At 38.0% G+C, this 17585-nt stretch overlaps 1 protein-coding gene across 1 annotated transcript; it reads right to left on the reverse strand.

Annotated features, from left to right (window-relative positions):
• Positions 1 to 14105: 14105 nt before the first annotated feature.
• Positions 14106 to 16271, reverse strand: LOC130014024 (adhesion G protein-coupled receptor E5-like). The gene is made up of 2 exons (XM_056102808.1): positions 16145 to 16271; positions 14106 to 14329 (listed from the first exon to the last, which is right to left on the reverse strand). The coding sequence occupies exons 1-2, from the start codon at positions 16269 to 16271 to the stop codon at positions 14106 to 14108; spliced, it is 351 nt and encodes a 116-aa protein (XP_055958783.1).
• Between the last annotated feature and the right edge of the window lie 1314 nt (positions 16272 to 17585).

Raw genomic sequence — 17585 nt, forward strand, 5'->3', positions numbered from 1 at the left:
GGCTCCCGACCAAAACTGTCCTGATATTCACCGATACACCGAGGAAAGGTGCTAATAAGTTACTTACATCACATTTCTATCGAGTATTGTGAAGCAAAATGTGAAAAATAGTATTTATTATCGAGTCGTTTCAACCGAAAAGTGACAAATACTTTCTGTTCTTTCATTATTTATCCCTTTCTGAGCCTCACGTTACATTTCATGGTAGAATGATTTCGCAGTTGAGAGACGACCTGAGTAGTATTCACACGTGCGTCTTGCTATGATACTCTGAGCGTAAAACAATCACGTGTTTGTTTAGACCACATCGTCAAAACAATGGCTATGGCGTAGAGGACTGCGATATTATTAAATGTAGTGTAAAGGAAATGCGAAACGTGGGTCATTCCTGGTGAAAGTATGCATCGGCGGATGGTTCTTCCGTTGAAATTTATTTGTAATAAAGTTTATGACTTTCTAGGCGTTTTTTTTTCATCCTGCTTATTTTCAATGCCTGTGAAGTGTCCAGCAAGAGAACTGCGCCTTCTATCATCACAATTAATTAAAAAAATTATTCAATATTCTAATTTATATATTTTGCATATTAATATAAATCAAACCAAATTATGAAATAGATGCCAATTGGTATGTATAATAATTGATTTTTGTAATATGTTGTTATGTTAATTTAATGTCATTGTATATGTTTTTGAACTGCCATGTAGTTCCCCCCATTTTGTGTTGTTACTATGATTTTGACTAGTTGTTTCATGTACATTGGTTAGAGCTTCGTTATCAATTGCGATCTGGGTCGGACTAAACGTCCGCTACTTATTGCTTGATAGATATCTAAAGCGGTATAAAAGTATCCGTGTATTAGAAATGATCAGTACTCTTTCTGTACATTTCTGATACACGGATACTTTTAAGCATGTATTGCAATTAAACAGGACAGTTTTATCAAAGGTTGCCAGTGGCAACGAGTAGAAGTGGGATGTAATTCTAGTTAACACGCGTCCTTGCTATGTCCATATCTTCTGTATTTAAACATCTGTTTCTTATGTACAATTTAACATTTCTGGTCAATTATTATTATATAATTATTTTAATCCTAAGCTTGTATATATGTTCCATATTCTACTGTAACTTTAGTATGTTGACCGGCTCGCCCTAGCGATACCTATCTCGTTATTGTGACCGTTAACCAGTTTTGGATACTCGTTTATTAAAAGTACAATTTTAACTATTTATCTGAGTTTTCGTCGTTAGTGTTGGAAAACAGCACTTCGGCACTTTCATTGTTTATGTTTATGTTATTTGGAGAAGGGGTGGATAAATTTATTTGTTTATTTCATATTTTGAGGGGAGTAGTAGTCGGGGGTGGGGGGGGGTGTAATGTTTTACCTTATTTGTAGAATATGTTTCAGGCTGATTATTTATTACCTATGCTGTATATTTTATTATTTATCTTGTTGTTTATTATATCTTTTTTTTATTGTAGATTCCATTTTATATATTCTTTTCTAAATTATGAATTTCAAGTCAAACCTCCATCGTTTATGATTAGAGTTTTTTTTTATTGAAATGTTTTCTAAATGTACAAGTTATGTACAAGTTCCTTGTAAAAGAGGGGGTTTGATTACAGATAATTTTAGGGTTTTCTGTTCGATGGGTGGGACGATTTATCAATGTTTGCACATTATTTTTTTAATAAAGAATTGCTTATTTTATGTAGATGCTCTTTAAATATACAAGTTCTTTAAGGAACAAAAAAAAGCCAAAACACCTATACGTCCATTACAAATGATGACAGATTTACGATTAACTAATTAAAACCCCTGTTTCTTAAGTAGAGATAGAAATGGGGTTTAACATCCACTCGACATAAACTAGGTCATTTTGGGACTAACATGTGGTTCAGTTTTATTGCTCGCTTTTGTGTAGGGGTTTTTAGCAGTGGGAGGAAACCGGAGGAGCCGGAGAAAACCCACGAGGTTCGACAGGCGACCCTACTCCTTGTCACGTACAACCGGGGAATCGAAACCACGCAAGTTGACTCAGTGACGGAGCTTATGATACAACGCGCATGCTCTAACAATTCGGTCAGCCACCCCGAAATAGAGATGGAGAGAGCACGTATCTTATATATGAAACGCACTACTTCACATACATCCCAGATACGTGATCTAACGGGAAACGAATTCGTGTTATAGTCGTGGACTACTGAAAATAAATCTCATTTTAATCGACAAATACAAGGCAAATATAGATAAATCTATATATTATTTCCGTTGATATATCACCACTGTGGCCTTAGGGCAAATATAAGAATATCATATTTCAAAGGACATTTCTAAAACAATATGAACAAAACAAGGCCGTCGGTCACGTCCCTATTGATTGTTAACTAGTTCCTTTCCGTCACGTCCACCGAAACGATGACAACATGGCGGACTGTTGGTAACTAGTGATTATCCAATTGTAAAATGAAAATGAGTTGAAATGAAAGGAAATCGAGTATAAAAGGTATACTGTATAAAATGCCTTTTTGTGACTGAAATAAAATGAGATTAAATGTTGGACTTTTCTGTACCAATCAAAATAATCGATGCGATGTAGTATGCAGGGCCCGATTCCTAGAAAATTCTTAAGCACGTTCTTGTGTTTAGATTTTAAGTAGATTTGCATTTAAGTAAACTTACCTTATTTTGTGTTCCCAGAAAATTCTTAAGAACGTTCTTGTCCTTAGATTTTAAGTAGACTTCATTGTAAGCACAAGAACGTTATTATGCGTTCCAAGAAAAAACTTAAGCACAACTTTGTTCTTAAACATAGTCAATCTAAGCACTAGTCCCAAGCAAGGTATACGGCTTGCTTACCAACCTTAAGTCTGTTTCTGCTTGAAAAAGATGGCTGACCGTAAAGTTAATCGCGGGCATTTCCGACACCTTTTGATACCAAAGAGACAATTACAAGACAGAGAAAATCCTTCTCCGGAAGAAATTAAGAATGCTAGGGGGCCTAAGGCTAGGATATAGAAAATTTCGCATCTACCCTGAAACCATTTTATTTATTTGCCAATTAGTAAACGATAGGCTACAAACACACAGGCTACTTTAAGATCACAATTATTCAGCTGGGTTGTATGTGTCTGTGTTTTTTTTTTTTATCTTGTGGCACATTTTATATGTGTAGCCTATAGGGGACATGCCAAATGCATCTAAATCAACCATATTATATGGCGTCAATGAAGCAGACGACACATTTATGACGTAATTCGCATATCAAAGTTGTTTTTATGACGTTAAAGAGCATCGTAGTCTCAGTTTATGGTAAACTTTACCAGTCACAATGTGCTTAGACTTATACTTGACTTGTGCTTACGTAAGAATGGTCTTGCGAATTTTCTAGGGACGGTATTTTTATAAGTTTCTTACGTAAGAAAAAGAGAAACTTGACTTTGTGCTTACTTTAAGAATTTTCTAGGAACCGGGCCCTGGTGTTGGCCATGGGGGAGTTGGCTATGAGGGAGTTGGCTACGAGGGAGTTGGCTATGAAGGAGCATGCTATGAGGAGGTTGGCTATGAGGGAGTATGCTATGAGGGAGTTTTCTACGAGGGAGTTGGTTATGAGGGAGTATGCTATGAGGGAGTTGGCAATGAGGAATTGGCTATGAGGGAGTTGGCTATGAGGGAGTATGCTATGAGGGAGTTGGCTATGAGGGAGTATGCTATGAGGGAGTTGGCTATGAGGGAGTTGGCTATGAGGGAGTATGCTATGATGGAGTATGGTATGAGGGAGTATGCTATAAGGGAGTTGGCTATGAGGGAGTTGGCTATGAGGGAGTATGCTACGAGGGAGTATGGTATGAGGAAGTTGGCTATGATGGAGTTGGCTATGAGGGAGTATGCTACGAGGGAGTATGGTATGAGGGAGTTGGCTATGAGGGAGTATGCTACGAGGGAGTATGGTATGAGGGAGTTGGCTATGAGGGAGTTGGCTATATCGGAGTATGCAATGAGAGGGTTGGCAATGAGGGAGTTTGATAAGATAACTTCTATCATCATCTTCTAATTTTGTGATATATTAGGTTGTCTGGGCCCACACCACTTTAATAGGTTCTGATATAATATTTCATTTACTGTCGCAGCACGAACCCGCTGAAGATACACTGGCTTCTAATATTATGATGTTTTAGGTTGTCTGGGTGCACACCAGTTTAATAACTTCTGTCATAATCTTTGAATATTGTGATGTTTTAGGCTGACTAGGTGCACACCACTTTAATAACTTATGTTAAAATCTTATGATAGTGTGATGTTTTAAGCTGTTAATTAAGCTTTAATAAAATAAAATAAAACCAAGTACGAACAATCCAAACCATTAGACAAAATTCGAAGTCCTAAAAAAACGGTATGGCAAAATAGTGTAATCAGGCAAAACAGTGTAATCAGCATATGGACTGTTCACTGTTTACAAAATACACGACAAACAGTGGTAACAGGTGTCCGAAAGAGTAAACTTACCCTGCCTGGCGCCACACCCGCCATAGCTGCGTCCAAACTATTAGGCGAAATCTCGGTAAAATAGCGTGATTGGCCAATGGACTATCGGTATGCAAAATGCAAGTGATAAGCAGTGTCAACGATGTAGTAGACAGATATTATAAGGGAGATAACGTCTATCACTATCTTCTAATATTCTGATTCTGTCATAATCTTTCCTTTACAGTCTTAGCACTAACCCACTGGTTGCGTCTTTTGGCAACATCCCTTCTCAAACTGTGACACATATCTCAACTTCTACAAGATTGTAAAATCGAGGGTATTTCTCTGTATGACATTATAGTGAGTCAACACGAAGGTCTTATTCGTCCAAAATATACGAATTAATTTTGAAATTTCAAAACCCATAGAATACATTTAATGTAATGTTAGCTCTAATCGAGGTATATCGATGATAGTCACGATTTTACGAGGTCATTTCGGGACTAATACATGGTTCAGTTTTATTTCAATAATTCGCTTGCGCGTAGGGGTCTTTAGCAGTGGGAGGAAACCGGAGGACCCGGAGAAAACCCACGAGGTAGGACAGGCGATCCCACTCCTTGGCATGTACAACCAGGGAATCGACACTACATGAGTTGACTCATATGACAGACCCTATGATATAGCGCGCACGTGCTAACCATTCGGCCATCGACCCCCCCCCCCCCTTGCCATATACAAGCGGGGAATCTACACCACGCCACTTAACTGGAAATGAAATGAAATGAAAAGGCGTTTAACGTCCTACTGTTCTGCTCCGAACTGGGCTAATGAAAACGAGCATACGCCATACAGTGTGCCATGAGGGAAATTGTGCCCGGACAGCGGCTCTACGGCCTACTCTTATATCGAATTCCATATGCCAAGGGATCTTTTACGTGCACGCAAATGTGTACACGGGACATCGGTTTTTCGTCCCATCCGAACGACTAGACAGCTGTCCTTGTCGGGCCCTGACAAGGGGGAACCACGCCGCCACTTAACAGGATGACAGACCTTATGATCTATAGCGCACGCGTTAAATCCTGGGTTTTGTCCAATATATAACATGACGATGTGATTCAATTATCTGTAATATTAGTAGTTATTGGTGTTGATTATAATCTTTAAAAGATATATATCCTTGTTTACAAGTACTAATCATTGATTTACAACAACTAAATTATTTAAAATTGGGTACTCAGAGCAAATATATATTTGTGACGTGGATTATAGCGCAATATAGATTTTTTTATAATATTATAATTATTTATGTAGTATAAATATAGGGCCACCGTGACAGACATCCTTTGTAACCAACAGCGGAAGTACCGTGTCATACATGAGCATCTTGTGTAAGAGCCTTCTTTCAATGGAATCTCTTTTATTCCTAAGTTCTCTGTCACTCGCCGTCCACGAACCCTTGAATATGGGTAGAATGTGCACAGATCCAAGTTTATTTCAACGTATTTCTATAGGACAGATGTTACCCAATCATAAAATACAAAGTTTCACAGCTCCAGGATTAATGATCTGTGCTAGAGAATGTGTTTATCAGACCAACTGTTTATCTTTTAATTTCGATACTGAATCTGGACAATGTGAATTAACACGAGCCGTAGCTGGACCGAGTCTACCTCTAGATTCAAAACCTGGGTATCTCTATGCTACAAAGTCAGACTGGATGACTGCTATAGCCGCGAATTGCCAGCACGTCAACTGTCCAGTCAATCATCGTTGTGTTCCGGAACTTAACGGAACCCATTGTGTCCTAAATGATTGTGGGATACCGCCAACCATTGAGTTTGCTTCAGACGTCGATTATAAAGAAACAATAATAGGAGCTGAGCTTGGTTATACCTGCTCGCGGCCCGGAATAAAAGCCCAGAACAAGTCAATGACCTGTACACCATATGGGTCGTGGGACAGACAGTCGTGCAGGAAGATCTCGTCGTGTGCAGAGGTCCAAAGATGCAATGTTAACACTGATGGTGAATATTGGTTATATCCCGAAGCATTTGGCAATGCTAACAAGGTGAAAATCTATTGTTTCCTTACCAAACGAAAATTATGTGCTGTATCCAAGAGCGGTAGTAAACTTGCCATTTTGTTTTCCTGATCATTCGGCGATCGTTGCTAACGCTGGAAACGTGCGTTTTGAGAAGGTCAGGATACATCCTGATAACATGACCAATGATGGAGACGATTACCAATTTGCTAAGCTCATATGGGGTAAATTTCAAGAGTATGGACACGCTGCCGAATGTGCGTCATATGCTAGTTGTAATAAGTATTTCGGTTTATCTCGAATTGACACTACAGGAACGGGTTTGGTAATAAATAGAACGGTTTCCTGGGTTCTTCATGGTAATAGAGCTGGGCAAACGTACTTCAACAGATCCAGCGACCATATAATTACTGCCAAGTGTGGAGGCTTCTGTGGTGGATGTTTTCCCGATTCTAAATTGAGTTTTGAGCTGGAATCCGGGACACCAGCTGTCATTGGGTCAGCTTCTGACGCAATGTGTTCAGGTATATTTTAGTATTTAGACACGTGCTCTAAAGAATACGAAAATGATGTGGGGTTGAACGCCCTACTTGTCCTTTAAAGATGACATCTGATCCTGTATTAATTTTACGACGTTAAAGAAAATAAAAATGAAATATAATGAAATGGGTGTATAACGTCTTACTGTTCTGCCCCGGGCTAATAAAGACGGGCATACGTCATCCAGTGTGCTATGAAATGACATGAAATGATATGAAATGAAATAGGGTTTAACGTCCTATTGTTCTGCACCGACTCGGCTTTAAAGACGGAAATGCACCATACAGTGTGATGTAAGTGAAATTCGCTTTATTATTGAGAACATTATATTTTATGTATGGGTTAAATCCTTGTTATTTTTGTATAAACAATATCTTATTTCAATTGGGTGAAAACGGACCAGGGAACAGGCATAGTCGATATCAACCCATCTTCACACCTTATTTTTGAAGACGTTATATGTTATTTATGGGTTCACTTTATTTTCGAAGACGTTATAAGTTATTTATCGGTTCACATTATTGTCGAAGATGTTATATGTTATCTATGGGTTCACTTAATTTTTGAAGACGTTATATGTTATTTATGGGTTCACTTTATTGTTGAAGACGTTATATGATATTTATGGTTTCACTTTATTGTCGAAGACGTTATTTGTTATTTATGGGTTCACATTATTGTCGAAGACCTTATATGTTATCTATGGATTCACATTATTGTATATTATTGATGGTTTTGCGTTTGTTTCAGATTACATTTAGCTTTCTGTATCATTCAGGTTTGAGACAATGTTGTTGTAGTATTTATTTATTACAGTTTTAACATCTAGTACATTATATATGACATTATAAACAGGTTGATTTTAATTTATACGAAAGAAACATAAAAAGATTCCCCTCGTAAGGTGAGAGAGAGAGAGAGGGGGAGAGAGGGAGAGAGAGGGGAGTTTAACGTTCACTGGACACAAACTTAGTCATTTCGGGACTCACATAAGGTTCAATTTTATTACAATAATTGGCTTGCCCGTAGATGTCTTTAGTAGTTGGGGGAAATCGACGGACTCATAGAAAACCCACGACGTTGATTAGGTGTCTCTACTTCTTGACTCAATGACATACATTATGATTTAACGCTCATCGTGTTAAACCATTCGGTCTACCAACCCTCTAATAGGAACGTAATGTTAGCGCAGTGGGCGAGCATCCATTTCGGGTTTTGGAATGGCAAATGCTATTTCGTCAACCTACTGGAAATTTAAAAAAAAGAACGAGTTGTTTAAATATAGATTACTTAATGACTTGATAGTTTACTGATGGTGGAGCATTTACAACGTCACCGCCATTTCTCTTCCACAAAGGTATCCCATTAGAAACCGTGACGTAGGAGAAATCCCCATATAATGTGCATTCGGCCCCAGATCTTGTATACAGAAAACATTCAATGGTTTTAGAACATTCCCTAGCACATCCTGTCTGCCTAGTAGAGATAAATTTCTTCAGATGGACACCAACTACTACGGCTTTATCCGATACAAGATAGAACTGGTTGGTCTGTGAAATAGGAATCTCGCCTGAAAAGCAATGACATACAGTTATCAAATTATGCCCGTTCTCGTCGAATACACGATGCCTACTCCGGTTCAATGCTAATGGAGATTTTCACAGTTTTGTTAAATAATAAATATCCACTTGCCGTGATTTAACTTTATAACTAAATCCGGTTCGGGTAAAGAGAGAGAAGAAAGAGAGAAGAGCTTATGATGCTGACATTTGTGGCAAAAAACAACATAGCCCTGCTCCCATACCATTCTCCAGTATCAGATGAGAGGGATTACGTATATAGCTACCGTAAAATCACACTACCTCTAGATTACTCGGTAGCAGTGGAAATTAAAAGCTTTAATAACAATAGAGAATTCAAATTTGGATTTACTTGCAACAAAATAAGGGAAAGCCATTGGCCCTCCAAAACAGAGTAATAGCCAACCGTGCCCCATCCAAAATAAAGTAAAGAAAACGTCGTAGCCTTCAAAATCTAAGTATGTAAATGCCGATGGCTCCAAAACAAGATCAGGGCATGTACTTCATCCTTCAAAACAAGGTAGGAGAAAACCACACCCTCTCCAACAAAATGTTAGAAAAAGTCCCGCCCCTCAAAATAAAGTACAGTAACAACCCCCCCCCCCCAACACACACACAAACCCCCAGTAAAAAAACTGAAAGTAACAGAAAGTCACTCGCTCGCCAAAACAAGTTAGGAAAGCCGTTCCAATCCAAAACAAAATATGCCCCCCCCCCCCAATAGTCAACCACCGCTCCACATCCAAAACAAAGTAAGAAAGGGAAAGCTGTCCACGCTCCAAAACATAGTTATTGAACGCTGTTCCCCCTCCAAAACAAACTTATTGAACGCTGTCCCCCTCCATAACAAAGCAATAGAAAGCCGACCCCTCAAAGATGTTTCCCTGAAAAGTACTTCGTATTTTGTCGTGTGGTTTCCTGTAATAAGAATGTATATAAACTGATTTACATTCAATCGTTTCTGCTTTTACTTTAATATCGAAATGAAATGAAATGAAATGGGGTTTAACGTCCTACTGTTCTGCTCCTATACTGGGTTAATGAAGACGGGCATACGCCATACAGTGTGCTATGAAGGAAATTTTGCCCGGGCAGCGGCGCTAGGGCTTACTCTTATATCGAATTCCAACTGCCAAGGGATCTTTTACGTGCACGCCAATGTGTACACGGGACCTCAGTTTTTCGTCCCATCCGAACGACTAGACAGCTGTCCTTGTCAGACCCTCCGTCCTGCATCACTGACAAGGGGAAGCCACGCCGGAAAATCTGGATGAATTTTCTCGGCCAATGCAGGGATCGAACACCCGACCTCCAGGCTAGCGAGCCAGCGTCTTACCCACTTAGCCACGTGAACATAACTGACTTGATACTGTAATATCAAGTCAGTTATGTTCGGCTAAATATGTCAGAAGTCTCAATCGAATGGCAATCTCTGGTGTCTGGTTATTCCATTCTAGACCTATAGTATTTATTACACATGCTCTCCAGATAAGAATATGACGTAACCGTTTGACGTGACTTGTGCAATATATCTAGCCTCGTTCTTCGAGTCCCTTGTTACAAATGGCGCTGAAATGCATTATGGTACATGATTCGTGCACCAATGGTAAAATGTCTATTTTGGCTAAATATATTGGATATCAGAAGCCCATCTTTTCCCTGTAAGATCACAACATCAATGTTGATTTAAACTGACAAATAATTCGTGTTTTCAATGTCGATGACTTTGGATGATATTGAGTTAAATGCTTGGGTACTTTAAACTCATATTATTTAACAAATATTTTGTTTGTTTCTACTTACAATAATTTATTGTTGCGCGTCACAATTTAATTGGGTTTGTCGTACATTTCACGAAAATGGTTATCTACGAAAGGATTTTACTGTAATGGGCTGACATTGAGATTTCTTGTAGCATCTAGCCGATCATGAGTCACATAAGTATGATACAACTTTTGGGAAATATCCCCCCCCCCTTTCTTTTTGGATTTTTTTCTCTTATTCTTAGTTTGTTTTCATGTTAAGTAAAGCTTGTATCATTACAGACTCTCGATTGTACAGTGCAGTGGACGCTTACGGTTTATTGCTTGAAATGTCTATATTAGTATGTCTATTGCGTTTTGTCCGTGGGTTTGTCTTTTGCACTTATTATTATTAAACCAGTCAGCAGGGCTGTTTCAAATGCCCTTTGGGAATTTGTCTGCTACAAGGAAGAACCTTGTCAGTGGACCTGGTCGAGGGGGGGGGGGGGGCTTAGCATGGGGAATATTAACCGAGGTTCCGTATACACCCTGGCGTTCATGAGGAATATAAACCGAGGTCCCGTATACATACTGGCGTGAACACTTGAAATTGCTGCCCGGGGTAATTTTATCTCATACCACACCGTCTTCATTAGACCGGTTTGACGACGTTAAACTTAATTTGATTCAAAAATAAAACGCAATACACCAATGAACTATTTTGAGTGTGTTTCAAGGAACGCTGGACCCAAATATCTTAATCTGAAAAGACTCGATTTTAGTGTGTTTCGACGAATTTGACCACGTGGGGGTGGGGATAGTTTGATTATTATTCAAATTAATTAATATATCGTGAAAGTGATAATGTGAATGACGATATGAATAAAATCGACGCGCATTAGTTATAACATATTTTTGTTCCAAAACAGTAAGCCACAAATGGCAAACGTCACGCGGTTTCAATGCGGTTTTCAACATTATAATCATAATCTTAATGCTGAACCAGTATGAAACATATACCGTGGGTCAGATATGCTACAAATCGAATTTGGCATATTCCACACAGTCCAATATTACTCTGCGGCACTGCCCGCTCGCTAATGGCAAAAGTCACGCGGTTTCAATGCGGTTTTCACCATTATAATTATAATCATAATGCTGAAGCAGTATGAAACATATACCCTGGGTCATATATACTACAAATCCATTAAGCATTTTTCACACAGATCAATGTTACTTGGTGACATTGGGAAGGACCCCCCTCCTTCCTCACACACACATATAAATATTGTTTTTTTGGGACCCGGATGGGGTCTTGTTTCTCATGCACAATCATGTGTCACCACGCCCCTATTGCCGCTGTCCGGACAATATTTATTTCATAGCACACTGCATGGCGTATGTCCGTCTTCATAAGCCCAGCAGAAAAGTAGGACGTTAAACCCAAATTGATGTATATACACAATGAAATTCTTACAGACCAATAAACGAATATAAAATAATATAATTCATTAACAAAAACAAAAGTAAAACAAAATAAAAATCGGGTTACATTATATTATGTATATTATTTAAGACCAATAGATGAATATAAAATTAAACAATTATAAAGAAAAGAGAAAAACAATATATAAATCGGGTTAAAAGATATATTTGGATAAAGTAAAAGAGCATAGTGATATAAATATATTCCTGTATTGAGATGATTAACGGCTCAATACCACTCTTGTTGTCACTGAATAATATGTCCCAATCTTTATTCTGGTCAACAAATTGTACTATTTTACAATATTTCAATTAATTGATAATACAAATTTCATATTAACACACCTTATTTAGAAATTTTGAAAAATTCAACATAATGGTTTGAAACGTCTAACGTAAACCTTTTCAAATGAAACTTCAATTTAAAAATATTTTCGAACCCTCTGGACAAGTAAAATAGGATGTAATGGATAATTTACACAACAGGTGGGACACTTAAACATCTAGTACTTAGATAGAGATATTATTTATTTTCTGGAGCTTTCAAGCCAGCAAGAGTGTTATTGTCCCTTTAACTATAACCTTATAACCTACTGTTGGATTATCATGATACTTATATTGTGTTCCTGTATCAACTGTTGTCAATGCTCATAAATTGTTATGATGATTAATTATACATACCCATGTATACTGAATCATGGATGGACATGTATACTGAATCCATGGATGGCAATATATAATGAAGCCATGGATGTACATGTATACTGAATCATGGATGGACATGTATACTGAATCCAAGGATGGACATACCGAATCCATGGATGTACATCTATACTGAATCATGGATGGACATGTATACCGAATCCATGGATGAACATGTATACCGAATCCATGGATGTACATCTATACTGAATCATGGATGGACATGTATACTGAATCATGGATGGACATACCGAATCCATGGATGTACATCTATACTGAATCATGGATGGACATGTATACCGAATCCATGGATGGACATGTATACCGAATCCATGGATGGACATGTATACCGAATCCATGGATGGACATGTATACTGAATCCATGGATGGACATGTATACTGAATCCATGGATGGACATGTATACTGAATCATTGATGGACATGTACACTGAATCCATGGATGGACATGTATACTGAATAATGGATGGACATGTACACTGAATCCATGGATGGACATGTATACCGAATCATGGATGGACATGTATACCGAATCCATGGATGGACATGTATACTGAATCATGGATGGGCATGTATACTGAATCCATGGATGGACATGTATACTGAATCCATGGATGGACATGTATACTGAATCATGGATGGACATGTATACTGAATCCATGGATGGACATGTATACTGAATCATGGATGGACATGTATACTGAATCATGGTTGGACATGTATACTGAATCATTGATGGACATGTACACTGAATCCATGGATGGACATGTATACTGAATCATGGATGGACATGTACACTGAATCCATGGATGGACATGTATACTGAATCATTGATGGACATGTACACTGAATCCATGGATGGACATGTATACTGAATCATTTATGGACATGTACACTGAATCCATGGATGGACATGTATACCGAATCATGGATGGACATGTATACCGAATCCATGGATGGACATGTATACTGAATCATGGATGGACATGTATACTGAATCCATGGATGGACATGTATACTGAATCCATGGATGGACATGTATACTGAATCATGGATGGACATGTATACTGAATCCATGGATGGACATGTATACTGAATCATGGATGGACATGTATACTGAATCATGGTTGGACATGTATACTGAATCATGGATGGACATGTATATTGAATCCATGGATGGACATGTATACTGAATCATGGATGGACATGTACACTGAATCCATGGATGGACATGTATACTGAATCCATGGATGGACATGTATACTGAATCATGGATGGACATGTACACTGAATCCATGGATGGACATGTATACTGAATCTATGGATGGACATGTATACTGAATCCATGGATGGACATGGTAAATACTATTACATTCATGGACGGACATGATAAATACTATTACATTCATGAATTGTCATGATAATTATATTAATCCATGGATGAAGAGAATATACCCAATTGAATTCGTGGATTTATTAATATTTCACATGAACCATGTTTGATTTTAGTGGATTAATTTCATCCTTATAAGTCCATATTGGAACTGGTGGTCTCTGAAGGTTTGGATATTGTTCTCGAGATTCTGCAGCAGCAGCAAAGTTGTTTCCAGTAATCTCTGACGTTTTTATCTCTGGCAGTGAATAAGATAAATATAAGGAAACCCTGTAGAGAGTTGAGTACTGTGAAGATATACTGAAACACCAGACGAGCATCTGATATTGCCAGAAATCCAAACACCCAGGTTAATCCTAAAATATAACAGATTGGAATATAGTTGTTGTTGTTCAATGGGAGTAGTCTAAATGCAAAAACTCTATAGGCACATACAACAATCGACAAATCTGGTTAAACACATTCGAGGTTTGTGAGACAATTTATTTATCCTCACCAAGGGCATCAGATGTATGTTGCTTTACCTTCACAGATGGGCAACAGTAAAACATGAGGGTTGGTGGACGCAATATCATGTTTTATGGATCGGGACAAGACACTTTTTCAAACCTAAATCTTGCTGGACAATGTCAGGTGTAGTGAACATGCTTATTAAACACCTGTTAAATTCTCATTTTAGTGCATAAAATTCTTTGCAAACATAGACTTAAACATTGCCAACAATGTCAGAGAGAGAGTATATAGGATAATTAAACTCAATCTTTGATTTTATTCCGCTTGATACAGCATTCCTTTAAAACCAAATAATACTTGCGTTGTTGTTAATATTAAACAAATAACATTTGGCCCTGTGTATGTTTCTGTCACGTATAGATTTATGAATTTCAACTCACCTAAAAAAATGAAAGAGCAGAATGAGGCTCTGATGTTAGTAACTGAGTGTTGAAGGGCTGTTGTATTGAGATTATTTCTGTTACAGATACTGCGCGTGACCAAGATATGGATGATACTATTAGCCAACATAATCAAGCCAAGAGGTAGAGCAAAACCATAATACATTCCTTGTAGTCCCATCCAACAACTGAAACATAAGGGGAAGTAATTTCAATTATATATATATTAATTCAAGACCAAGTTGTTTTTCAAATCAGGAATTAGTCGTTCCGATGGGACGAAAAACCGAGGTCCTGTTTCCACGACACCTAAAAGAACCCTTGACAGTTGGAATTTAAAATGGAGATTCGCTTTGCTGATGGTTACTCATAGTAATTTTACATCTTATGGTTAATGAACATTCTAGACCACTATAAATACTTGCTATGTTATACAGCTCTACATCAATATAAATACTTACTGTGTTGTACAGCTCTACATCAATATAAATACTTACTATGTTACACAGCTCTACATCAATATAAATACTTACTATGTTGTACAGCTCTACATCAATATAAATACTTACTATGTTACACAGCTCTACATATAAATACTTACTATGTTACACAGCTCTACATCAATATAAATACTTACTATGCTATACAGCTCTACATCACTATAAATACTTACTATGATATACAGCTCTACATCAATATAAATACTTACTATGCTATACAGCTCTACATCAATATAAATACTTACTATGTTATACAGCTCTACATCATTATAAATACTTACTATGTTGTACAGCTCTACATCAATATAAATACTTACTATGTTGTACAGCTCTACATCATTATAAATACTTACTATGATTCACCACCGTTATACAGCTCTACATCAATGGCTAACATTCTCGCAACTGGTATAACCGGTAAACCTGCCATATATAAATATATTTTTATTATTATAGTTGGGGTATTGTTAGATTGCTACACGAATTATTTATAATGTCCGCAGGATTGCCTTGTCGATCTTGTTTGATGTGTAGTGTGCCCCCTCCCCTCCCCGCACTTACTATTTCGATCGTTATGCTGGACTACTGGTACATGGCAAGGTCTAATACTTTAATACTTTACTGAAGGTGTTTTAAATTTCATATTCAATTTTTGTTACCAAAGATACACAGTTGATTGATTATATATTCTTACCCAGGGCTAGTATTGTCGCCTTCAGCATAAAATGTCTGAAATGGCTTCCTAAGACTTTTACAAACAGAAGATATTGTAATATGCCCTCCATTAACATCCACATGAAGGACGCCATTATAAAATAATGTAAAACGACTGCGACAACAATACAACCCACGGGATCCCCAGTCTGCTCGATTCCCGCTAAGAATACAATCCACGAAAACAACATGGCTAATGCTAAATTAAACATGATTTGCTGTGGTCGACCTTCTCGTAGCTTTCTGAAATAAAAGATTAGAACGTGAATGAACCTTGGACTAAGCGTGCAAAGTTCCCCATGCCTTTAAGGAATCAGTAATAATGACTTGTTCTGAGTTTGTAAGGTTCTACTGTATTCGTATGGAGTGCGTAGATCTTAATATATTATGGTGCTTCATTATTGGATGCTCTTAAAGTCGGTAACATAATATTAAATACGTGCTATTTTAGAAAAAAACAAGTTTTAACATAGCATATTTAACTGCAATTTGTTTTATGTATTTCTAATTTATACCCCCGTCAGACCAGAGTGGCGTCCTTACTTCGCTGCTACGGCGACGGAAAATGGTTTCAGAGCGCGTGAAGATCGCCATACGCGTGGTGGAAACGCCAGCTATCGTGCTGTGGTCACCATTGTCGCCAATGATCGCCGAGTCACGGTGTTTGGTTTGAGCATGTTCAAAACAAACGCCAAGGTTCTGCGATCTGAACTATGAGAACACGACTTTTTTCGTGCTTTTAATTGTTTGGGACATTTTCGCGTGTTTTGTTCACGTTTGCCGGCGACCTTGTGCATTTTCTGGTCGCCGTACGGTCGCAGCAGCGCAGTAAGGACACCAACCCGGTCTGACGGGGGCATTAATACAGTAAAGATTAAATACTTAAAGACCAGAAATGTTAAAATGGTTAAGCCTAATCCAATGACAGAAAGGATTAATCCAGTGTAGGTGATAATAGTTAGAGCCTGTTGGTGACTTGGTTCTATCAAATACTCTTGACCATAATAATCCTGAAAGAATGTCAAATAAATCGTTGTACAATCGTCCAAGCAAAACGATGCCAAGTTATTGTCGGCTATTGGACTTTTTTCGAAGAGCATCGACCCGAATAAGAACAGGAAGAACAACAAGATAAGTTGCGTTTGGGGCTCATTTCTTGATCCAAATGTATTTGTTACCAAAATGAAATGAAATGAAATGGGGTTTAACGTCCTACTGTTCTGCTCCTAACCTGGGCTAATGAAGACGGGCATACGCCATACAGTGTGCTATGAGGGAAATTTTGCCCGGGCAGCGGCACTATCGCCTACTCTTATATCGAATTCCAACTGCCAAGGGATCTTTTACGTGCATTCCAATGTATACACGGGACCTCGGTTTTTCGTCTCATCCGAAGGACTAGACAGCTGTCCTTGTCAGGCCCCAGAAGTAGAGAGGATTCTTCGGAGCAATTTTGGAATTCCAGACATTCCAAAGGTCTGACGTCACACATTCCTAAGGTCTGA

The sequence above is a fragment of the Patella vulgata genome, chromosome 8, assembly GCF_932274485.2.
Source record: "Patella vulgata chromosome 8, xgPatVulg1.2, whole genome shotgun sequence".
Classification (NCBI taxonomy): domain Eukaryota; kingdom Metazoa; phylum Mollusca; class Gastropoda; family Patellidae; genus Patella; species Patella vulgata.